Below are 26915 nucleotides of genomic sequence, written 5' to 3'. Positions count from 1 at the left end.
CAATACTATCATAGCATCAAAGGGTATGAATACTTTTGAATTAGCATTTTTCGAGTTTTGCAAAAACAATTGCTGAAATAAATAATTGTTGACATCTATATCTTCTAACTCTTTCCTTGTCCACAAAAGCAAAACTTTTGCTACAAAAGATTTTTCCTAAAATTATTTGTTTTTGAGAAATTTCTAGAAATTATAAATTTCCATTGAGGTATGTAAACTTTTGACTACAGCTGTATGCTCCAATCTTTTTGGTATTTATTTTGTGATATGAGGGTGTGATTCTGGAAACCTGGAAGTCCAGGAAGTACCAGACTTAAAGTAAAGTACAAACTCAGTATGGTGATGTCATGAATGGGGGTGAAACTGGCACTCTGATTGGCTAACAGATCCACAGCAGTCAACAGTGTTCTAAATGATCAATAGCAATTTGTTGGCTTTAAATTTATCAGCTTGGAGTAAATGCTGATGCATGATGTTGTTGTACTTGTTACCTTTTTTTTTTTTTTTTTAATTTAGTCGTCGCCAATTATTTTATCCCGGTTTTCACCCCAATTTAGCATGCCCAATTATTATCTGTATCTTCGGCTCACCGCTCGCAACCCCCCCGCCGACTCGGGAAACGGAGGCTGGAACACGCGTCCTCCGAAAAGTGCTCCTGCCAAGCCGTCATTTTTCGCACTACAGATCCACAGCAATGCCACCAGACCTATAGTGCCGGAGGACAACACAGATCTGGCGGCTCCACTGCAGAGCCACAGGCGCCCTATCGGCCACAGGGGTCGCTGATGCGCGGTGAGCCGTGGATTCCCCTGCCAACCTAAGCCCTCCCTACCCAATTGTGCGCCGCCCCCTAGGAACTCCCGGTCACGGTTGGCTGTGACATTCGAACCTGCGATCTCCAGGCTATAGGGCACATCCCGCACTCCGCGCGGAGCGCCTTTGCTGGATGCGCCACTCGGGAGCCCCCCGTACTTGTTACCTTCAATAAAAAGGTGTAAAGGGAGCAATACAATCATTTATAAAAATGCAGGCTTCTAGTCTTCTGTTTCCTGCGAGATTTGCACTTTCCAGCATAGTATTGTGCTTGATTATGCATTTTTTACACATGATGTATTACTTGAATTATGTACTTTTTTACAGATTCTGTGTACAATTCAACCCTCGGGTTGCTATATCTGTCAGAATTTAAATTACAAACTTATTCCACAAGACTGCAGCCATAGATTAACACAACTGAGCCCCAAACTCTTGTTTAAATGCAGATATCTAGTCTATTGTTCCAACACATCATTAGACATTGTATCATTATACTCGTAGCAATATAAAGAATAAAGCTTTCGATTTCCTAGCACAATTCATCAAAACTCAATGAACTACTGTTGAGACTTACCTTTCAATCATACACTGCATTAACAAGAACAAATGTGTACAAAAGAGTAACCCCCGATATCATCTTTTAAAAAATACATCAAGTAGTTGCTACTTATCTATTCTGAACATTATAATATATTCCTGTGCGAGAATGAATCCATCACTGCTCCAAGGCAACCACATGCTGCCTTTTGCAATTACTGTATAATCCGATTAAGCCCATAATACACATTTATTGCAGTATTAAATATTTCATTTCTAAAGTGTAATACTTGTACATTGTTTGTAGTGTAAATACATTATGTTTTTGGTTGTGTGCTGTAAAGTTCACATGGAGTCCTTACCTTTTTGGCTGCATTGATGCACTGCTTGTACTCTCTAGCCAGGTCGGAGCAGTTCAAGGTCTCATGCTGATGCTCTCTGTAGCATCGCAGAATCTCCGACTGCAGGTTGGAACACACGGGCTCCACGTTCCTCTTTCTGCAAGGAAACATATTAACATTGGGAATGATGAAGAGAAGGGCAGAGTGCCTGTCTTGAGGATAAGCAGGTGTTTGAGGAGAATTTAAAGAGGAAGAAACCTCAAATTACAAGTCCAAGCTGGTACTGTTTATTAGAAACGCTGAAATTGTAAAAGCTTTTTTGAATTCCTCAGGAAGCAGATGACTCTTCTTTGAAAATGGCTGCCTGTACGTCATGCATGATTCGAGATCGGGCAGTAAGGTTTTGGTTCGTCTTTTCTCAGCATTAAGTCGCGTTGCTGCTTGTGTATTCGGGTAGTCAGGTCTTTTGTTGGCAATTTTAATAATGCATCACTATACTGTACTCAAATTTATGACGCAGGATATTTTTTAGAAGCAAAAAATGGTTTAAAAAGTGTGTCTTAAATTTGAAGGAATACAATATACATAGCTGCCAAAATACATAGCAGAGTACTAGGTGGTGCTGGTGCTTAATGATATAGAGACACTTTGGGTGATTGTCTGATCTAGCCTACGATCCATTATATATATGGCAGGCAACTAGAATTGAAGAGCAGCTCCTGAACTCAGGTAAAAGCACCACAACAGATATCAAAACATGAAAACACACAACGTGAGTAATTGCACTAAGAATCGCCCAGAAAACATAATAGAAAGTAAGAGGACAATAACAACAAAGATTTAAAATGGTTTTATTTTGAAGCCACGTACCCTTTAATAAGGAGAATACAATATTGAACTATACAAAACATATATTCTGTAATATATAAAAGTGGCTTGGTTATCTCATGCACAATATACTGCTTTTTCAAGAGGAAGTGTGTTCCTGGTTAATGACTGCATGGGCCATTTTGAGCTGCCACTTACAAAAACATGGAGCAATATTCCAATGTATTGCAATGAGATTTGCATTACTTATATTACTGTAATGTCTGTTTCATTTAGATTGTGTCATGCTTTAAAAATGAATTATATTATTTTAACCATAATGTGGCAATATCACTGGAAGCCACCAGCTATACTAATTATCACCCTTTCCATTTAGCTGTCCCACACTGCAAAGTGGTGTTTTGCCACAATAACACTTCAGGGAGTTGTCTACATATTAAACTGAAACAGGTGCAGTCAGTTTCTTGAGTCCAATTTGCTTCAGAGCATCAAAGGATCTTCCCCAAAGTGGCAGATGGATAGAAAATACTGCTAGTTACACCAGGCATCTATTTACAGTACTGCTCCCATTTAAATGGTGGTTTTGAATGCACTAAAAACTACTTAACATTTTAAATGTGAATCATTAAATACTGCCACTGGGAAGATAATAATATGACTTCATTAAATTGGTTCAGTACATTTTTACTTTAATTATGTTGCTCCATATATGAGAAGTACAACAAATTGATTTTTTTTTTTGGTGACACCTTTTTAAATGATCGCTTAAATATGTATATAAAATACACAAGTTTCAAGAGGTCTTGTTTATTCAACTCACTCGTCAATTCAGTCTCAGAAAACTAAACAGGTATGATAACAACACTTTAACAGCAAAATGTTATCTTCAAATTGTTTTGTTTTTTTTTAAATTTATTTTTATTTCTCTGAGGCTGAACTGACCTGCAAGAGGAACTATTCTTACCTCCACTTCTCAGCTGAAATAGCTTCCATATATGCCTCATGTTTTCACCTGTGTGTGAATCAGGGTTTTGTGCCTTATTGTTTGTGTTGGTAGCTGCATGTCATCCTTTGCCTAGCCATGTTTTACCATCATCTGCAGGTTTGAACAACAGCAGTGGTGGACTGACTAATTTCTTCTTGATGCACTATAGTAATATTCTTGATCATAGATGTGCAACCTAAAACATATCGTCATTCAATTTTTTGCATACGGTTCAACATTTGCAAACTGTATAATTCTAGTCTGTCGGACAAAAGGGTACCGGATCTAGTGCAATCCAGCACAAATTAATACATCTGATCATTTTAAAAGGTAGGACAAAAAAAAAAAAAAAAAAACATACTGCATCTATATGGACCAGCACCTTAGTTTCTAATTCTCACCTGAAAAACTGACCTCTGTGGTCTTGAAAGCTAGTGCATTTTACATAGCTATTCAGTTGAAATACTAAAAGGTATTACTGAAAAAAAGGTCTCATACTTAGCATATTCATTTAAATCTTTGTAAACAATTTTACCAATTTACTGCAATTTTCTGAGACATTCAGGATGAAAAAAGGCAGCTACTTCAGATACTATTTTCAAATTCTCCACATGTTACTTTGTGGGAAACAGCAGTGCACAGTTTAGTTGTCTCTGGAGGGACCAGCAGTCGCTCACAATATTAAATTCATGCCAGATTTCCTAATTCTAAATTTACTCCTCTGCCCTCTCATCCCTCCCCACCACACACACTTTATTAATATATGGAATCTCATCAACTTATTCCTCTGATATTATCAGCACATACACCAATCTGATCATATTAGTGTGCTGTGGATTCATGTTATTATATGTTCTCTTGATATTTAAATTTGGAAGAGGTCGGCAGAGGTGGTAAAGTGAAACAGATGCAGAGAGAGAGAGAGAGAGAGAGAGAGAGGGAAAGATGGATGCAAGATGAATATGTAAGCAGGCTTTTTTTATTACTGAAAATGCAGATACTCTTGATAAATTAGACATTTATCTTAGTCACGGACAATCTAGACTTTTCCAATAAGATTAATGACAAATGTTAACCCTTTTGTGACCTTATGGCAGTGACAAAGGCATGATGAAATTGATTTTGTGTTTTCACAATCATGTCTGTGGGGTTGGACCCTGTGGTTTTATGGCTAGTGATTGCTGGAAATTCAAAGCCCATCCTGAGACAAAGCTGGAATGGAGAATGCACTGTTAGACAAGGCTGACAGGTGACTGTGCAGAGCCAGTGTCCTTCCTAATCATTCTTTTAATTTATATGGTAAAAGCCTTGGTCAGGGCTTCAATCTGCAGCCTCGCACACTCTACCCACTTAACTCATTCATCACTCGGATTGTGAATTTTGAGCAAAGTTACTGGGCAGAAGTATTCTTTACCAGCCAACACTGAAAAAACAAATACATTTGCAACACACTGCATTTGCATTTATATTACTTCAGACACAAAATCAGCCATTTATTAGAATTATTTTTGCCACCTGGAAATGACTTAATTTTGCTGAATGTACAAAATATTTTTGGCTTGTTAAATAAATTAAACTGCGCGAAGAATTACTGAAAATCACCTTCACATTTCTAACATCTACTGAATTAGTGAAAAGGACAAAAGCCAAGTGTATTTAGAATGATTGTTACTATTAATTGCTAGTAATTATGAATTAATGGTACTAAAAAAATATTTAATTATTTTAGTTTAGAGTGTAACTGAACTGAACTCATTATTTGTGGTTAGCTCTACACTCCAACAGATACTGCCCCCAAATCCTATGGAAGAATATTGTATTCTGTTGTTTTCTTTAGGGCTATTTAGAGTTTGCCAGGATAAAAAAGTTTTTTCTCACTCATTCCAGCTTAACACCAGATTCAGCCAACTTGTATTGTCCCATATCTTGCCAATGGATAAACCTCACAAGGTTAAAACCGACGACACCAGCACGAAACCAATGGAGACAGCAACAAACTGATTTTTGGGAGGTATTCAAAATACCCCCAAGGACTAAAGATGAGCGAGGAGAATGGGACAAAACAGTGTGGTTCAGTGACCAAGGGAAAGAAGCAACAGCCAGTAAATCCTGAGTCCCAATCCCTAGCTCAGCTACTGACTCACAAGTGAGTGACCTCAGGCAAGCCTCCTTGTGCATCAATCTTACCTCAGCTGTAAAACTGGATGAAGGTGGAATATTAAAGAAGGCCTCATCCATTGTCACCCCCTTTCTTCTGGCCAGACAGGGACACTAGTTGGAAATGAAATAATTCCATCTTTCTGAACTCATTTGAGCTCCTGTGTGATTCACTCAGAGATAATTCCAGTTAATTCCAATTTGTTAAATGTATTACCAGCCCACCTAATGATTGTGGTTAAATGAATTCCCAGCACTAAGAATATTTATTAATATGTCAGCCAAATCATGACACACAGAACTGTGATACATATTCCCTGAATATGATAATAATACACAAACGTGTATTGGAAATGTAACTGGATTAATTAATGAAACTGTGTGTCTTGAGAAACAAGGCAAACTGCTGTGTCTTGAGAAGAGGCCTCTTTCTTGCAGACATACTGAACTATGTGACATACTGAACGAGGTGACCAGGGCTAGGTGGCACCAGGACTGGATTATTGTTATTATTATTATTATTATTTAGCAGACGCCTTTATCCAAGGCGAATTACAGAGACTAGGGTGTGTGAACTATGCATCAGCTGCAGAGTCACTTACAACTACGTCTCACCCGAAAGACGGAGCACAAGGAGGTGAAGTGACTTGCTCAGGGTCACACAATGAGTCAGTGGCTGAGGTGGGATTTGAACCGGGGACCTCCTGGTTACAAGCCCTTTTCTTTAACCACTGGACCACACAGCCTCCTAATTAGGCTAAAAAGACAGTTGAATTATGTACAGATAATTTGCACGTGCAACAACAATCGTTTTGACGGAAGGAAGTGATGTCCAAGTGGAAAAGGACATTAAAACATCAAAGAACTGGGAGTTTAAAGAGACAAGATACACAGATGACCTCATGAAAGTAGCTACTCAAACTAAACATTTTGCGCTCCACATTGAATGCTAAACAAGGTGCTGTCACTCTGCTAAGCGAAGCTGCAACTCCAGGACTAAGCCTGAAAACGAACCCAAGAAGAGGAAGCAAGCTGCAAGTGAATCACTACCACAAGCAATGAGACTGAGGCCTGGCTGGAGGACTGCTGTGTAAAACCTACAGCCAGTTGTTATCAGACAAACCAGTCTGGGTCTGCTGTAAACCTAAAACCACCGTATCCAAAAGAAACTATGCCCTGCTACCTGCGTAGCTAAAATATTCAGTGAAGAGGACAGAGCGGATGGTCACTGTTGTGGATCCTATACCGAGTACTGAAGACTTTGTTGCAGCTGTTTGTTTATTCTATCGAGATTGCCGAGGTTGCTCCAATGTGGGATTGAAGACTTTGTTGCTGAGAGGAGAGACTTTTGTACTGGACACTGCAACAGACTGAGTTTCCAAACCAGTGGACCAAAAGTCTAAGCTTCAAGGAACCGTCGAGTATAATTCCAGTTGCATTTTCCATTCATGGAACTAAATTAACTGCAACACATTCACATAGCACTGAACTCTTAATTATTTAGTTTGCACACTTTGCGTGTGAAATAACTTTTAGCGAAACTTGATGAAGTAACTATAAATAATCTACCTCATATTGTTGTATGAAGAATTTCTTTAAAAGTAAACTTGCCATATCCTTAAGCTATATACCATTAATAAACTTAATGTGATATAGTCTAGGATTGTCTGCATTATTTCAGTTTGGGGGGGGGGGAGGGGTGAGCAAGTTACTGGCTACATCACAACCTGCTTGGCTGTTGAAGTTGATGTTTTGTGTGTGAGGAGACAGGCGGTGTCATATTTCAATTGCCTAGCCAGCATGAGTGCAGTGAGAGCTTTTGAGACTAAGAGATTTACTTTCTGACTTTTCTGATTTCTGTTTATTATTTGTGTACTTAATAAAATACTACTATTGATTACACATTCCTTGTGTGTAGATCCTCAATCTTTGTAACACGCCAATTAAATATTATTAGTAAGAGAACTAATCAACCCAGATAAACTCTAAATTATCAATTACTGAATTGTTCCTACAGAACGATGATAAATAACTTCTACCGACTTACAGGAGTAGCCCCAGTAACTGTGGAAACCTTTCAATTGGGGAATGAAGCACAAATGTGACAGAATGGCACAAACCACTAGAGCCTGTCTACTGTATTCTTTTTAGGAAGAAAAATATAATATAGTCCACTGATGCGTGTATGCTTATTAGTACTGCTGAAACACCACTTGTATTTCTATTTCCAACGTGGCAGTCCACTACATGGCACTGGCTATGAAGATAGTTTTACCAATCTAGCCAAGGCTATATATATATATAAATTATATATATATATATATATATATATATATATATATATATATATATATATATACAGACGTGCTCAAATTTGTTGGTACCCTTACAGCTCATTGAAATAATGCTTCATTCCTCCTGAAAAGTGATGAAATTAAAAGATACTTTATCATGTATGCTTGCATGCCTTTGGTATGTCATAGAATAAAGCAAAGAAGCTGTGAAAAGAGATGAATTATTGCTTATTCTACAAAGATATTCTAAAATGGCCTGGACACATTTGTTGGTACCCCTTAGAAAAGATAATAAATAATCGGATTATAGTGATATTTCAAACTAATTAGTTTCTTTAATTAGTATCACACATGTCTCCAATCTTGTAATCAGTCATTCAGCCTATTTAAATGGAGAAAAGTAGTCACTGTGCTGTTTGGTATCATTGTGTGCACCACACTGAACATGGACCAGAGAAAGCAAAGGAGAGAGTTGTCTGAGGAGATCAGAAAGAAAATAATAGATAAGCATGGTAAAGGCTACAAGACCATCTCCAAGCAGCTTGATGTTCCTGTGACAACAGTTGCAAATATTATGAAGAAGTTTAAGGTCCATGGAACTGTAGCCAGCCTCCCTGGGCGCGGCCGCAAGAGGAAAATCGACCCCAGATTGAACAGAAGGATAGTGCGAATGGTAGAAAAAGAACCAAGGATAACTGCCAAAGAGATACAAGCTGAACTCCAAGGTGAAGGTACGTCAGTTTCTGATCGCACCATCCGTCGCTTTTTGAGCGAAAGTGGGCTCCATGGAAGAAGACCCAGGAGGACTCCACTTTTGAAAGAAAAACATAAAAAAGCAGACTGGAATTTGCTAAAATGCATATTGACAAGCCACAATCCTTCTGGGAGAATGTCCTTTGGACAGATAAGTCAAAACTGGAGCTTTTTGGCAAGTCACATCAGCTCTATGTTCACAGACGAAAAAATGAAGCTTTCAAAGAAAAGAACACCATACCTACAGTGAAACATGGAGGAGGCTCGGTTATGTTTTGGGGCTGCTTTGCTGCGCCTGGCACAGGGTGCCTTGAATCTGTGCAGGGCACAATGAAATCTCAAGACTATCAAGGCATTCTGGAGCGAAACGTACTGCCCAGTGTCAGAAAGCTCTGTCTCAGTCGCAGGTCATGGGTCCTCCAACAGGATAATGACCCAAAACACACAGCTAAAAACACCCAAGAATGGATAAGAACAAAACATTGGACTATTCTGAAGTGGCCTTCTATGAGTCCTGATCTGAATCCTATCAAACATCTATGGAAAGAGCTGAAACTTGCAGTCTGGAGAAGGCACCCATCAAACCTGAGACAGCTGGAGCAGTTTGCTCAGGAAGAGTGGGCCAAACTACCTGTTAACAGGTGCAGAAATCTCATTGAGAGCTACAGAAAATGTTTGATTGCAGTGATTGCCTCTAAAGGTTGTGCAACAAAATATTAGGTTAGCGGTCCCATCATTTTTGTCCATGCCATTTTCATTTGTTTTATTATTTACAATATTATGTTGAATAAAAAATCAAAAGCAAAGTCTGATTTCTATTAAATATGGAATAAACAATGGTGGATGCCAATTACTTTTGTCAGTTTCAAGTTACTTCAGAGAAAATTGTGCATTCTTCGTTTTTTGTGGAGGGGTACCAACAAATTTGAGCACGTCTGTATGTATGTATGTATATATATATATATATATATATATATATATATATATATATATATATATATATATATATATATATATATATATATATATATATATATATATACATATATATAATCCACAGCAACAACAGAACTCATAAGCAGCTCCTGAACTCTTTCTTACAGACTTTTTTTAAAACACAGTATTTGAAAAACTACAATTAGAGCCATTCATAACATATCATAAAAAGGTAAGGAGACAGAAAGAAAAATGTAGCAGAAGCTACTTTAAAAAAAATAAATAATAAAAGATCTGTTTAGAAATCGAACTACTTACAGAAGCTCTCATGTGTGAAAAATATGTTTAATAATTTAATATTTTTCAATATCTAAATGCATTTGAAAAAAAACCAAACACTGTTGTTTTTTCTCTTTAAACTCCACTCTTGTCAAATTCAATTCAGTCAAAAAATGTACCGCAGAGACATGTGACAAGAACATTCTGGAAGTTGAACAGAGTTGCAAAGTGGGGAGGAGAGGGCAGAGCAATGTTTCATCATGCAATCTTGACTCAGACAATACAAAACTTTATAAAAGTAGAGGCTCATGTTATACTCTTATATTATATAAAGATGTTCCTTGCAGCATCCATCTGGTCAGGAGACAGCTTTCTATCAGCCCCAAAACCCTACTGTAGAATCCCTTTATACTAAAATACATGAAGCTTTCTCAGTCTGCTTTCAGACAGGCCAAAGACTGAAAAATGCAGGTGCTGATTCTCGGCTTCATGTTTGTTGTTTATACAGCTCTTGTCAACTCTCCTGTGGAAATAAACTGGTCCCAATTAGGGAAGGCATTATGATAAGAATATGAGTTATCTGTTGATGTGATAATAATTTTGAAATTACACAGTTGATGTGGGGCTATGGCAAGGACCATTACTTTTAAGCCAATCACTTTGTATAAATCCTGCGGTAGTACTGTCAAGAAACATGCATCACAGTTCATATACCTTCAGCTAAGGACACACTGCTCTTAATGTAGTCAATCACCAAGCAAGAATACCTGCAGCGTTTTTTATTGTGTGTGTGTGTGTGTAAGAATCAATTTTTAAAATTAATTGTTATGCCATTTTTGCACTGGAAAGTATTAGGCCGTTTCAAAAGCCACCGTTTTATTGAGAGCTTCAAGATTCTAAAGTTCAAAGGGTATCTACTTAAGCGATAGTGCCCATTGACGAAGGCCCTACCATGTGGTAGCTGACCGCGACTGGAGTCATGCGTCCCGAGCTGAAGGCAAGGGCACTGTCGAATGAGAGAGAGCACTGTCACTTAAGTGTCCTTATAAGGGATGAGCCACTGTAGTTATCTTGTGTTTAAACCTGACAATATATAAATGTGACTCCTCATTGCCATACAGGCAGTGTGTGTGTGTGTGTTTTTTTAGGTTGAACACTATTACAACCTTTATCTTTTCCAATATATCTCTCATACCATTGTCACATCAGGAGAGACAAACAAATGACATAAACACTAAAAGGGTAAACTATTGATCTTTGAATTGGATTACTAATGTTTGGCAACATGAAGCCTGATATTTATGCTTAATTTAATATGACTACTCCAGGTAGGAAACAAAAAAATACACTAGCATGCTCAAATACTTACCCGGTAGCAGATGGCACACTTAAACATTTCAATTGACAGCTCTGTTATATAATGGTAGTCTCAAGTAAAGCATACCAATGTACCTCTTTTTGTAAAATGTAATTAGGAATTGCACTTCTATACCCACTGCGCCGCCTTACCTTGCAATACATTTCACCTTGAATAATATTCAACGTCTGACTTAATTGGATTGTGAATTACACCACGAATTGTATTTGAATTGTATTTGCATGCCAGTCCCATCGTTTCAATTAAAGAGTATTAAAAGCTTACATCCTAAGTGCAAGACGCATTAAACCGTTACTGCCTTCATGTTTGGTTATAATTCATATCTGCTGAAATAGCAGGGCCCAGTTCGACCAAAATAATAATAATAATAAAAAAATGTATTATTGTTAAAAGAGCAGCGCTGTATCAGATTTTAATTTTTGACAACTAAACAAGCCTTTCCATTTAATTACACTCTGAAAAAAAAGATGAATCGAGTTCCTGAATTCTTTCTTCTGACAGATAAGAAACTCTCCTTTAATTTAAAATAAACTCTACATTCATCAGAGAGGAAAGGGTACTGATAGCAGAGGATTTTTAATAACAGAGTCTGAAAATCCAAGCAGAAAATTGCCTTTCCCTGAGACCCAGCACTTTGAAGCAAATTGAAGGTGAAGTCTTTAATAAAAATATTAGCCTCTACTTTATTAACCAAGTTCTGGTAGATAATGAGCAGCCAGAGCTCTGTTTTAAATTTATTTGGTGTAAATAGATAAATGTTGAAGGATTAAGCATACCTTGGCAACATTACATTAGCAGCCCTTGCACCCAGTGTTTTCAGACATTTTCTAGTTTGTTTTTATGTTTTGATGTTTCTATGACACAGAGCCCGGGAAGGGATATGAGAGAAAAACATATATATCTTGTGCGCACGTCTTACTACCTCATGGCCACGAGACACTACGACACTATCTCATTCCTACAAGATATGAAATCGTGCGCATGAGATATTCAATCGTTTCCACAAGGTTTTTCTTCTCTCATGTCCCTTTCCGGGCTCTGTACTATAAAAGCTTTTGAACTATGTAACTTATAACCGCCTTGTTGGATACATTTGAAATTTTGTATACAGGTCCATAATGACAGGGGAACGAAATAGACACAGATAACAAAGGGTTCACCCAAAACACACACTCTGACTAACAATATATCTGAGAAAAAAAGAATTTGCTAGGCAAACACCTTTCTAATAACGCCACAATAGCAGTACTACTAAACAAACAAGCAAAGACTCTCATTATAAGAACAATTGTAAAGCCTTTTAAACACAAAGGCTATGGCAGACCCAAAACCAGCAGAGCCTTTATATGTTTGGTGGGCGCAGGATGGCATGAAATCTACACAAATCCACTCTGCTTCCTAATCCATCTGTAAGTCTGTAAGCCCCTTTGAAATTCCAACTGTAGGCAAACTCCAGAGATTTCAGCAAGTTATACAGGTCTTATACCCACATCTGCCCATTGGAAAGAATGATCGGCCATTTAAAAATATTGAACAAGATAGGGCCAACCTTAAGATAAGAAGTCTTGGCTCTTGAGACAGGAGCACATACCTTTGCATGCAATACATCCCAAATAACGTATTGCATGGCTAAATATGGCTGTTCCTTCATTCTATAAGAATTATAACAGTGGGATGACCTTGCGTTTGCAAGCTAGGAAACAGCATGTTTATGTGCAGTCGGATGATGGGGCTGCATTCTGTTGTGGTGTTGATAAATGTTGTTTTTGCAAAGCCAGGACAGTTGGTGCCATTTATAATGAATGCTTTTGTTGGAAGGCAAAACAAAAGCTGGGTTCGCTAATTGGCTTCCAATGCCTCTTCTGTCACATAAAATACATAGTATGAACTTGCTGATTGTGACTGAAAATGGCTTTCAGCTTTTGTATGTGGAAAATATATATCTTACTGGAGCTATTTGCGCCCTCTATAAAACCTGATAACATTTTACCACAGAACTGGGGATAATGTGGGTCAAAAAGTGTCGCTCTCACTCCTGTAGCTGCAAATGACATTTAACGTGTATGGTGTTTGCAGTCATTGCGAATGGTTCTTCAGCATCAGCAGTCCATCAGCAGCTCTTCTGCCTGGCACAGGCTAGATCAGCAAAGTGCCTGTCATTATAAGAGTCATTTAGTGAACATCTACTTTTCAATTCAGTTTCCTTTCACCAGTAGTGCTGTAAAACACACAGCAGCAAAAACTTTGCTTATCTAGCCCATGGTTTAAAACATGTCTGGTAACTAGAACTCAAGAGCTGGTTCTGAACCCAGGTCAAAATCACCCGAATGGAGTATGTAAAACAAATTAATAAAATACAGTATTAGAGTAATTGTAGCAAGAGCCCTCAAATAATTGTAAATGTCAGAAAAAGATGAGAGGACAGAACACAATATATATGTCATTTGAAGCTATTAACTTATTTAATGATTATGCATGTAAAGAGCTCTTTCAATGCTCTGTCTACCTGACACTATCACAGGCACTTACTAGTCATAATATTGAATATGTCACATGTATTTGGTGCATATGATATGACAAGTAAATTGTTTATTGAGATAATACAGCCATATTTCAATGAAGTACTGCTGTAATACACACAAACACAGAGCAAACTATAAAACATATAGATTACATTTGAATACTTAAAAGCCTTATAAAAATAAAACAATGCAACATGTTTTAAGTTAATGCTACCCAGATTGCGTTTATTAAAATTAGGTACACTATTTAGCTTATTCCGTCATGAATAACATGCATGAAAAAAAAATATCCTAGCTGTATATATATTTTTAAATGAAATAGCAATTTCTGGTCAACACTTCTTAATGAAAACTTGAGATGCTGTGCAATTTCAGTAACAGGAGAAAAACTAGCAGGTGATAATGTCTGCCGAGCTGAAGTGGTAACCAATTTATTTTTTTCATATAGTGACTGATGAGGTGCGTGTTCAGGAGATGAGATCACAAATCTAGCTGCTTTGCACAGAAGACTTAAGGCTCTTGAGGGCGTATTCAGTGATAGTATGATAATTAAGCCACAGATACACTGTGGGGCTTTATCTCAGTCGTGGTTTGGGATACATCCACGGTACGTAGTAATGACTGTCTCAAACAACAGTCCAAAAGTTGAGGCTGGTCTTTCCCAAGATGATTTCCACTTCATAGATCAACTGACACGTCACAGTTGTCTTGCCAAAGAGTACGAGAGAAGAGCCAGAAGAAACAGGATCAACTGTATAAATTAAGTCAGTCATATGGTCGATAACAACATTTTCAAATACAGTTTAACAGTTAAAAATGAACATGATAACCACGATTACCTTAAATCATGTTCTAACTCCCAATAAATTATGACTTTCTCCCCAATTAGCAGTTCTTTCTCTCTCAGTCTGATTTTTGCTTGATATTTTTTAAAACCATACCACCGTTCTGTCCCAGGTAGGGGGGAGTCAAAGACATTTTCTGATGCCCAGTTTAATTACATGGAACCAAACACCTCTCAATATGGTGGTGCTGATCCTTTTTCAGATATCAGAAACATGATTATTGCAGATAATACGATCAACAATAATTTTCCAGTACAATAAATAATCAATATCAAAATCAATGATATCATGATAAATCGAGTATTCAACCCTAGTCAGTCTAATAATAGATTAAAAACTATCAGTCGCATGGAAAAGTAAATCACACACAAGTAAAGAAGTTACTTAAAAATGAACAGGAGTCTTCAATACAGTATATCTCATGCTTAAATAATGTCTTTACCAGTTAGATAAGCGATTCTCTAGATAGCTGTGCTGACATACACCCCCACTACTGTAGATTCTCATTACCAGGGAAATGCATCCCCTGCAGGGGGATAATGAATGCAGTGTTGTATTATAAAACTGCTTGTTTAAATACGATCATTAGATCGTCATTATTCTAACCTAAGGAAATTAGGTTAGTAGCTGATGATTCAGCTATATAGGCTGTTCATTGGAAACTAACGTAAATGGAGTTCATGCAGTATCAGAGTTACTGCTGGTAATGTTTCTCTGTCTTTTTTTTTTTTTTTTTTACTTAACATTTTTGCATTTTGTTTAACTGTTGTCTGTTTTGTAACTTGTCTCCACTTGCCCCAGGACCACATTGAGATGTTACAGCACATTGTTGTCTTGTGATGTTAATGAAGCAATTACGGTTTGAAATATAGACTCTGCCACATCGAATCTAGATCACTTGCCCTGCGAGACTTTGCTAAGAGCCATGTTTCCTGCATGTCGCCTGTTCAATTGAATATTTATATTCATACAAGAACTACAGTAGGAACCCATACTTCAAAACAGCCTACTCTTTCTAAAACTCTGATTGTTTCAGTATAGCGTCACGGTTTGTATTCAAATAAAAGCTGTGCTCCTTTTTCCTCAATATCAGGGCAGAGTTTCAGGCGTATGGGGAGCTTGTATTCGGATACCCAGTCCAGATGCATAACTGCTGCAAAGTGTTCCTTGCTGATCTGCGCTCCAGAAAATATATGTCATTCCCCAGTATATTTACAGCACTGATGAATGCATTGGCTGAAGTGTTTGTCTAACTGACTCTCCTGCATCCATATAGCCGTGACTCTCTACTTCACCTAGGTGACCTTCCACACTGACACAGTGGCCAAGGTGGTGCAATAAAATGGTTCAGTATCAAAGTCAGGCCTGCAGCTTTCCTTCAGCACGCAAACAGAACAGCACAGATCCCTGAAGTGGGCATCAGTTTGAGAATGATTACAACCGTCACACCTTTAACCAGCGCCAATGTCACGTCACTCAATCTTGAACCGAGAGACAACTTTACTTAAGGAAAGCCTTTTTACCTCTGAGTCTTAAAGAGACTAGTTAACAGTACTGGTATTGCTGGTCAGATTGAATGCAGTCTGACCCACGGAACATCACTCTTGTTAATGTCACTCTCCACTCACCACTTTGAAATATCCTCGACAGATTACAATAGGTTAATGAGGACAGGTTCCAGATAATATTGCTATTGACATACAGCTGATTTCCACACTGCTCAATATCACTTTAGGGAAAAAAGCTTGATTACATGTTTACATGTACAGTAAATTATTGAAATGTTCCGATATATAAAGCAGCACCATGAGGCTGTGTGGTCCAGTGGTTAAAGAAAAGGGCTTGTAACCTGGAGGTCCCCAGTTCAAATCCCACCTCAGCCACTGACTCACTGTGTGACCCTGAGCAAGTCACTTAACCTCCTTGTGCTCCGTCTTTCGGGTGAGACGTAATTGTAAGTGACTTGGTGAACTCCTGATAAAGTCAATGGCACTTAATATAGCCATTTTTGTTCAGTCCCCTTGAAGGGCTATTCACAGTACCTTGTTAAAATGTGTTATTAAAAAGACAAGGTCCCAGTAACAAGTAAAGTGGTTCCTTTCCATTAGCACAACATTCTCATAAATCCTTATCAATATATTGTTGAACGTGTCGTTTTCCACACTGTAAAGGCCTGCAAATGTTACTATTTTAACTCCTGTACCTGTCAGTCTAAGCATTAATTTGTCACTTGGTAAGATAGCCTTTTTCTTTAAGTTACCGGCTGGAACTAACTCCCTGCTAAAGAAGTAACACCTGAATAGAGCCAATCATCACAGCAAAGTCAGGAGTCAACACCTTCAGCAGTAGAAGTGGTTATGACTAAATACTGCGGAATTGTTAAGTAACCTCTTTACAGTGTGCAAATGAAGTACTGCTACTGTCGGTAAGTTCTCTGCTGCACTTACTAATGCAGCTTCAAAATACAATTGTGATCTTCCACATGTAAAAAGTTACAACAGAACTGTACCTTTATATACACAGTAGTATAAATCCATATTTGTAATGTTAATTACAAGTAAATGCAATTTGATTTATTCATCCACCTTTCCCTTGGCTTTTTATGAGGTTTGCAATGATGTTGAGTGGTTCTGTTGATCCAGTATTGAGATATTATCATTTCCTCCTGTCTTTGAGCTAAATTCAGAACTAAAAGAAACTCAAATTCAAATGACAAACATTTCAGCTAGAAGTCTTTTTCAATGTCTTCTTTGTGAGCTTCTCAGGTAATGCTATCAGACTTCCTCACTCCATTCAAATCACATGACAAAATGGTCTTTCAACATCTACTCACCCTCACTGTAGACTTTATCTGGAATAGGTTGGGCCAATATAGTTAAAAGGTCACATGGTTACATGGGTGAATGGAATGAGTCCAGTGCTAGGCAGTTCACATTCTCCAGACAAGCTCAATATAGAAAAAAATATATAACGACTCAATACTGGCGCACAAGAACTCAGAAGCAAGACAAGGAAAGGAGGAAGCTCTTGAATCGAAATTCTAAACAACATTCACCATAGGAGCTGCATTAAGAAAGGCTGATATTAATAAATACATCCTAGCCTTTTTAGCATACAAATCAAAAAGGAATTTACATTAGTTTAGTTTTTGTCGCCCCTCCCCTCTCCAAATTGGAATAACAGGAACCAGAGGATACGACTATGCTAAAGACACCTCCGAGACCACTTCAGGCTCGATTAAACGCATGGATTGTAAATGAACTGCTGAAATCCTTCATCATCATTCCCCTATCCCTTTCACATCTAGTCCATAAATCAAAAACCTTTCATCTCTAATTCCTGCTAATTAGGATGAAAAGAACGGAAGACGGTAACTAACTCCAGAAAAAGAAAAAAAAACCCATGAGAGAGAGAGAGAGAGAGAGAGAGAGAGAGAGAGAGAGAGAGAGATGTATCCAAATTAAAACAGTCACATCTGCATGAAGATGTGACCTCTTATCCACTTTTGTAGACAAGGCAATTGTTAAGCATCTCTAATCCTGTACAGCAAATTGCTGAAATGTTAAAGCTGGATTGGGAAGAGACAGTCAAAGAAAGGTGAAGGAGTCCAGTATTATGGGAATGCTGTGTGATCCCCTCTGTAATGAGTGTATTAATAGAGTTCAGAATGAAATGGCATTTTCTTTTCTGCACCTGGAGAGATTAGAGTGTTGTCTCTGCTAAACCGTGCCTGTGTCACGGCTCTCTGAGTGTCTGTGACTAAATTAAAAAGAAGAGTGGTCGGCTTTTACTGAGCTGGACTGGAGTGCTCTGAAACAGATCAAGATTTCTCAGAAAGAAAATACTGGAGTCAGTGCAGAGAAATACAAAGTAACTGACCTTCCACCACAATCCCACAAGTCATTTCTATCATTTGCTTAATTGTATATTTACTTAGGGTTAGAACACCATATCACCCCTTACGGAGTAGTTAGTGTGAGAGTGAGTGATGTACTGGAAAACAAGTTTAGGAATACAATTAGGCGGCTGTGTGGTCCAGTGGTTAAAGAAAAAGGCTTGTAACCAGGAGGTCCCCAGTTCAAATCCCACCTCAGCCACTGACTCATTGTGTGACCCTGAGCAAGTCACTTAACCTCCTTGTGCTCCGTCTTTCAGGTGAGACGTAATTGTAAGTGACTCTGCAGCTGATGCACAGTTCACACACCCTAGTCTCTGTAAGTCGCCTTGGATAAAGGCGTCTGCTAAATAAACAAATAATAATAATTGCTGCCTATTTTCCCTCTCAAAAAGTACCTTAAATATATAATGATCCAGAATCCCAAATGAATATTATATATAATGCTTAAAACACAGTTACAGAATATGTTTACAGAAATAACAGCCAGCACCTTCCTGTGAGCTGACACACTGAGCAAGTTTCCTTTGTTTTGCTGGCAATACACAGCTGTGCACTAGATGGCACTGGCTATTAATTCTACAGCACTGATCTTCCCAACATTACAGCAGGCAACTAGAACAGAAGACCAGCTCTTGAGCCCAGGTAAAAGCCCCTTAATAAAGAAAAATACATTTCTATAAGAACCAAGAATTATTGAAAACGTCTTGATAAAAGGTAAAGGAACAGTAAAAAGGAAATAACAAAGACAATGTAATTTGAAGCTGTTTAAGGAACGCATTAGATTATTGGAAACATATAGGAAGCTGAGCTAATCTTTTTCAAACACACTCACATTCTAACATGCACTGTACACAAGAGCACAGACTATTTAACCAGGAGCAGCCACTGACATACCCACAGCTGACTGGTTTGCAGACACACAGTTCCGATTCCCTTTACTATGTCAGAAGCACTTAACAGCACCGGCCTCATGCATGTATGTCAAATAGTAATCAGCTGCAGAGGAGCTGCCTAAATACTGTGGTGCAGTCAATTACCAGGTGCAACATCTAAAGAGGAGCACAGAACAGTTTCATTGTTTGAAAAGTATCTGCAATCCCATTGCCATCTGCACAGCAAATACAGACAGAACGAGGTTCTACTGCAGTTCTAATTAACTGAACACAATCCTCAAGTTGTACTCCACTCTACATGTATGTCACCATGTGGAGAGGCAATTAAAAAGGCAAAACAGAATGTTATTCTACATCAAAAATGTAGAATACAACCCTAGGCATCAAAGATATGATACTGTAGGTACACCTCCACTTAGAATGCTGTGCCAAGTGACTGCAAAACAGACATTATTGAAATAGGTGAACAGAGAACCGCGTGAATAAATTGTATCAGCTACTGAATGAAGGCAAAAATAAGTACACCAGTAAACAACACATGTGTGCTACAATATGTCTTTATTTTAAAACTGTACATTTTAGACCCATGTAGCTAATGGAAGTCCATGTATGGAATTCTTTTTTTTGCTACAATGACTTTAATATTGCCACTGTTTAAATATTAAGACAAAATCATTTTACTAACTTTTAAAAGACAAAAATACACACTCTCTTAGAGAGGCCGGTTCTCTCAAAGTCCTTTTTTAATGATATTAACAACACTTTAGTTCAATTATATAGACCCCCTTATGTTCTAATGCAATATAAATGGTATACTGTACCACATGTGTTGCGCATTTCAAATTCAATATCTCCCCTCTATATTACAGTAGAACTTGCCCCCACTCCCCAAATGGAATGACAGAAAACAGATGATATGATTGTGAGTGGCTTGCACAGATCTGCATCTCTTTATGCATTTTACTCTTTCAGTAAATTAACAATTATCCTGTGATCACTCTACCGTGAGTGAAATGCCAGCATGACCGCTACAAGGTGAAAAGCTGTCATAACCAACAACATACACTGCCATTGTCAAACTGCCATATGAAAAAGTGCAGTATAAACAGAGAAGTCAAGCTGTTTAAGAAGTTGCAATTTTGCGTTCTTCTTTAGATCAGCTTCACTGGTCCCATGAAGTCAGCTGGATGCACTCCATGGTTTTGCTTCAGCTGCACTCATACAGAAGCTTCAACATGTGTTCAAGAATGCTTTTTACCTATTAGTAGTTTTACCTGTTCACATGCTCAGATGATGTAAACATGCATACAATCCCCAGCTCCCATGCACTGCCCCTGCTCTAATGACGATGAAATGGCTGATGAGAGCTTCTGGTTTTATGTATTGCAGTTAAAGAGAGGGGCTGGTTCTTCACTATGTAGTACCTTTATAAGGCTCATTGCAGTGAAGCTGGTTATTCTAATCATTGTATTCTACAGATGCTTGCAATATGGTACTGGTACTGACTAAAGCATGTTTTACTAGAGATATGTATTTGGAAACAATATGCAGATAAATTACAATTCATCGTGGCACTGCATGTAGCCAGCCCAAATAATCCTTGTATGCCTTGTATATCGAAGTCACAAAAAAAAAGAAACAGAGAGAGGGAGAGTACGCCTTGGGCAATGGATTAAAGATGCACAGATAGAAATAACATTACGCTGAAAGAAATTGTGTAGGGAGTAATAAATGCAGGCAGAAGAGTTATTTAATATTTAAAACAGACAGATACAGTGAGCTAACAAGTGCCAGTACTGCAATAAGCATGTCCCTAAACTGCTGTTTTATTAAACAAGACTTTTTTGCTTTTCAAGGTGTTTTTCCTTTTTACTCCAGTATGGAAATGTGATATCCGAATATAGTTTTCTTGAATGCTTGAGGTATTTGTTCTCAATTTTGGCATAAAGGCTGACAACATCTGAATGGACAGATATTACATATTCTTTCCTACCCCTCTGCTGTACTCTATGTTAATAGCACTGTACCTGCTCATTACACCTGTGAGACTGCTGCATATAAGTCTTGACTGTCTCTCCAGGCATTTTGTAATTAGGTGAAGAGAAAATGTTTCTCAGAGCGATCAGATTCCTGGATTAAAAGGCAAAGACTTGCTCAGTTATTAAAATGACTTACTTCACATGGGCTTCTGCCTGCGTTGCTGCTTCGCGGAATTGTTCAGACGTCAGCTTGTAGTACTCAATGTTCTAGAAGAAAGAATAGGATACAATACTGTTGTGAGAAGTGTCTTCAAAGCGACTGACTTCTTTACAAAACATTACAGTAAAGCAATGTAGGTGTTCAAATCATTTTCTTTCTGCAGAAGCGCCAGAATGCAAACACTGTACACTTTGTTCACACTGACACAGTTCATCATGGAAACCGGTTTACAACAAAAGGAGCAGACGACATAGAAGCTACTCTATAAACGTTTTGATCAAATGAAGATCAAAACAGCATTCCATGTGTGAATAATATGTTGGATAGGTGTTAGGATTGAACACACACAGGGCTGTGTAACACATGCTGCAGTGTAAAGGGACAGACACAACGCATTTAAGGGTCATTTTCCATCAACTACCTTTTTTATCTTGGCGAGAGCCGAGTTCAAATCAGCATGAAGTTTTAACATCTACTCTCGTGTAATGGAAATCATTTTCATAACCTGATACTTGTTTAATATCCTGTTATTGTGATCCCGATCGCTCTTTATTATTGGTTTTCGGATCAGATCATTATTTACCAGGCTCTCTAACTATTCAAGCAAAAATATCATTTTTCTACCACTGAGGATGTTGGCCACTGGAGGTGGGCCACTGTAAATTCTGTTCCCTGTAATTTTGTACAGAGATTTTTCCATTTACTAATTCATAGATGCCACAGTCGAGTTGCAGAGGGGACAAAATTTACTGCTGCCCTCACCCTCGCTTTTGGGAGTTTTGTCAGAAGCAGCTATGGTTGAAAAATGATATTTCTTAATATGCCTGGTAAATTATAGAGAATTATACAGAGCACAGATAATTACAAGGTAGATAGTATTATGTCTACTTGTATTGCAAAATGCATTGTTGACAAGTATTACTGTATTCCTGACATGTAATACAGACGGGCAGAACAGCAGAATTCAAGACTGCAAATATGAACATTTTAAAAGGTGATGACACAAAGCGGCATTTCTGGAAACAGATTTCAATGAAATGTTCCACCTGAAATTAGACTGTAATAATTGGGGAATGATCGCATACAAATTTGTCCCGTCAAGTAAGTATCATGTCCCATGTCTATTGCTATGGCCCACTACCAATATCAGATTTTTTTTTTTATCCTAGAATGAAGGCTTGTACAATATCTCTAACTTGTTTGAGCTGGCACAAAGAGATTAGACAAATGAGAACACTTAAATACAGTGAGTCTTCAGTGAATTAGCATCTATGCCTCATTAGTGTTCAATGTTACAGCAAATACAACAATGCCTTGCAGAAACAGAAGCATTTATTATCATTAATAAATATTCACTTTAACCATAGTCGGGGTTGTTACTTCGAAGGAAAAGATCAAAACACACACACAAAAAAAGGTTTCACTAATTTAATGGACTATGATCCTCATTTTGTGACGGTGACATAGATTCTAACACATACATACACATTACATATAGGTTTACATTACATATAGAAAGGAAGTATAACTGTAGTACAAAAATGAAAACATTTTGGATGTAAAAATAATGAATTCCACCTGAAGAAGGACTTGTAGTCCTGATATAATTGATTTTTATTTATCAAATATTCATATTCCTGTGCACCTACATTAGCCTTTACTTTTTTTATTTTGCTCCTTTTGGTACACAGCAGTTTTCCTTTTTCAAATTATATATATATATATATATATATATATATATATATATATATATATATATATATATATATATATATATATATATATATACACACACACACACACACATACATATATATATATATATATATATATATATATATATATATATATATATATATACACACACACACACACACACACTGCTGTGCAAAAGTCTTAGACATGTTGCATTTTTCTACTCTGATACATTATGAGCATCAACAATTTACTCAAAGCCTCCACTAGTGTTTTCTACTATTATAACAACCTTGACTTGCATAAAGAAGAAAAAAACATTGAGTGAAATACCTCACACCACTTGATTTTCAAGGTGTGGTATCCGAAGCATAATCAACAAGTACAGAGAAACATCAACTGTAATTGACAAACCCAGGACTGGAAGACCCAAGGATGAGCAATATTTGAAGACAATATCCTTAAGGAATAGATGAAGACACGTGTTGAATTGACAACAGAACTGGCAGAAGGCACAGGTGTCGTTGTCTATGCATCAACAGTCCAAAGCACCTCTGACCATTGTTCCATAGTCCAATTTCTGTGTTCTTGTGCATATTTTAGCCTTTTAGTCTTGTTCCCCTTTCTTAACAGAAGAACACATCCTTTACGTCCTGATTTCAAGAGTGACCGTACTGTTGATGGATGGACAACGACACCTGTGCCTTCTGCCAGTTCTGTTGTCAATTCAACGCTTTCTATTTCTTAAGGCTATTATCTTCAAGTATTGCTCATCCTTTTTAGACAACATTTTGGGTCTTCCAGTCCTGGGTTAGTCAATTACAGATGAATTACATATATTTCAACTCTGTGGATTTCCTGCAAAATGGTTGAAGAATTTGACAAGTTCTGCTTTCTGAACGTATACATTTAACAGAATAGCATGCATTGAAAAATGTAGCTAGCAGACACAAATTACATTTTAGTGTAAAATGTACCATCATTAGGGGGTACTGCAGCATTCTTATGACATGAAATTACATCATTAAAATCAATATTATATAAAAAAAAAAATGAACATTTAGCAATTCTCTTGGCAAAGAAAAATAAAATGTGTCGTATTTTTTTTTTTTATACAATCTGTATTTTATTTCTAAAGTATAATTAGGTTCTGTTATGGTGGCAATTTATCATTACAGCTGCAGAGGCATAAACTTCAATTGGCATATTGATTCAGACTTGCAGTAAGCTGCGCAAAGATTGCGTTCCAGGCTCCTGAACATTTCCTAAACTGATGTAAATGACCAGAGATAGTTACTGGGTGGACTTCTAAGTGGCAATTAGGGGCAAGCCTAGCACTTGAAATTCCAAGGCAATTAGAGGAAGTTGCAATTGCGTAGCAACTATGGGTTTGGAATTACGACTCGGTACAGCACAGTAACTGCCTCTTTTTTCTTCTCTGCATGGATAATTTGGAAAGCCTGCAATGTTAAATAGTGTTCAACGCTCACTGGAGCTCATGTGTGTTTCCAAGAACAAAGATGATCATTTGAGAATTTGACATTTTTGGCCCTCTCTGTATATTAACAGTACTATTTGTGTGCCCTGCTAGCATGAAGGGACCATCATCAATAGGGGTTGAGTTAGCAGTTCTGTCTTTTTGAGACATCCTGCCCCCATTGAAATAGGTTGCATTGTGTGGTTGTATGGGATGTAGGCTGTAATATTTAAATACATGTTATTGTGTTTATGATTGTTATTGTTATTCTACTGCCGATAGAGCCATGGTTTATTATGCAGTGTGTATGTTGTTGATCAAGTGTATTTGATATATGACGTTGTACTGCTGTATTTAGATCAGGGTACTTCCCTTAATGAAGTTGCCGTAGCTATACATGTGGGACAAGGGTTTTGTTCTAGCCATATGTTCAGTAATCTTCCAAGAGAAGGGTAATGCTAATTTCCAGTCTTTACTGGTAATAGTTAGAGAATAATAATGATAATAATAACGAGTAAACAATAGACTAGTTTAACAATCGTGTTTGTAAACAAAGACAGTATTCATGCAGGATAAATACATACATATAAAGCAGAAGAAACCTGTTTAAAGTAGAATAGATGAATGTTTATGGTAACAGTATGAATGTTAAATAATAGTTTATTTTTGTGTAAAATCATTCCAGGTGTAAATGTTTATTGAATAGTTAATCCTGTTAGGAGTAGGCAGGGCTAGGGATTATTTAATGCTGTTTCCTTTAGAGGGAGGTATCAGGTGATCAGTCGTGAGATTGTCTTGTAAATGTCAGTCACTGTATGTACAACCTGTTAGTCTGTGAGGATCAGTTGTCATAATGTGTGTGAAGTATGTATTTACACCTGTGGGGGGTCCCGAGTGGTGCATCCGGTAAAGGCGCACCGCGTGGAGTGCAGGATGGGCCCTATAGCCTGGAGGTCGGCGGTTCGAGTCCAGACTATTCCACTGTCGGCCGTGGACGGGAGTTCCCAAGGGGTGGCGCAACATTGGCTGAGCACCACCCGGGTGGGGAGGGCTTAGATCAGCCAGGGTTTCCTCGGCTCACCGCGCACCAGCGACCCCTCTAGACTGGCTGGACGCCTGCGGGCCTGCAGAGTGAAAAAGAACGGACGGCTGACGGCACACGTTTCGGAGGACGCGTGTGTCCGTCTTTGTCTCTGTCTCTCTCAAATCAGTGCGGGGGTAGCAGCGGTGAGCCGGGTTGAAATAAAAAATTTAATTGGGCTTTCCAAATTGGGGAGAAAAAAATAATTGGCAATTCCAAATTTAAAAAAAAATAAATTCTCTAGATAGATAGATAGAGAGATAAATATACTTAAGTGCTGTTTCCTGTGTTCTAAAGACCTCCGTGTTCCTGAGAGGATAATGTGATTGTGAGTGGGGGTAAGCTCTGACCATCACCCTGTTACACAGGCCTGCATGTTTAAGTGCATTACCCCCTGTATTTATTATTATTATTATTATTATTATTATTATTATTATTATTATTATTATTTATTTCTTAGCAGACGCCCTTATCCAGGGCGACTTACAATTTTATTATTTATTTATTTTTTTACATACAGTTACCCATTTATACAGTTGGGTTCTTACTGGAGCAATCTAGGTAAAGTACCTTGCTCAAGGGTACAGCAGCAGTGTTCCTTACCAGGGATTGAACCCACAACCCTCCGGTCAAGAATCCAGAGCCCTAACCACTACTCCACACTGCTGCTCCACACTGTAAAATCAGTTCAGCATAGTTGCAATGACATTTAGAATTTTCTATAATGAGGATCACGCAAACAGCAAGTGAATATTACACAGCAACTAGAAAAAGACAAGCAAAGAACGAAAGCCTCAATGACGTTAAATGCAGTCTGATTTGGTAGACAAGTGCTGTAGGAAACACTTCTTTTCTGTTCATATCTGGTGGCATATTTTCTACACCTTATTCTCAGGTCATCTGTTACACTTGGACTTCCCTAGGTAATTTCACCTGAGCAGTGTTTTCTGGGTCAAAGCATGTTACTGGCTAAAAGCACATCAGTTATTAGGGGAAGCAGC

The 26915-nt window shown here is 37.8% G+C and overlaps 1 protein-coding gene across 2 annotated transcripts in view; it reads right to left on the bottom strand.

The window, feature by feature from the left end:
* The window catches only part of LOC117411854 (MICOS complex subunit mic25a-like), a 106326-nt gene that overhangs the window by 29679 nt on the left and 49732 nt on the right, over positions 1–26915 (bottom strand). For both annotated transcript variants that reach the window (XM_058988786.1, XM_058988787.1), the window contains 2 exons: positions 21638–21708; positions 1716–1851 (listed from right to left, as the gene is read on the bottom strand). In XM_058988786.1, the coding sequence (XP_058844769.1) occupies positions 1716–1851; positions 21638–21708 (207 nt within the window). The remainder of the gene's footprint in view (positions 1–1715; positions 1852–21637; positions 21709–26915) is intronic.

The sequence above is a fragment of the Acipenser ruthenus genome, chromosome 16 (genome assembly GCF_902713425.1).
Source record: "Acipenser ruthenus chromosome 16, fAciRut3.2 maternal haplotype, whole genome shotgun sequence".
Classification (NCBI taxonomy): Eukaryota; Metazoa; Chordata; class Actinopteri; order Acipenseriformes; family Acipenseridae; genus Acipenser; species Acipenser ruthenus.
This window is presented reverse-complemented; position numbering and strand designations above follow the sequence as displayed.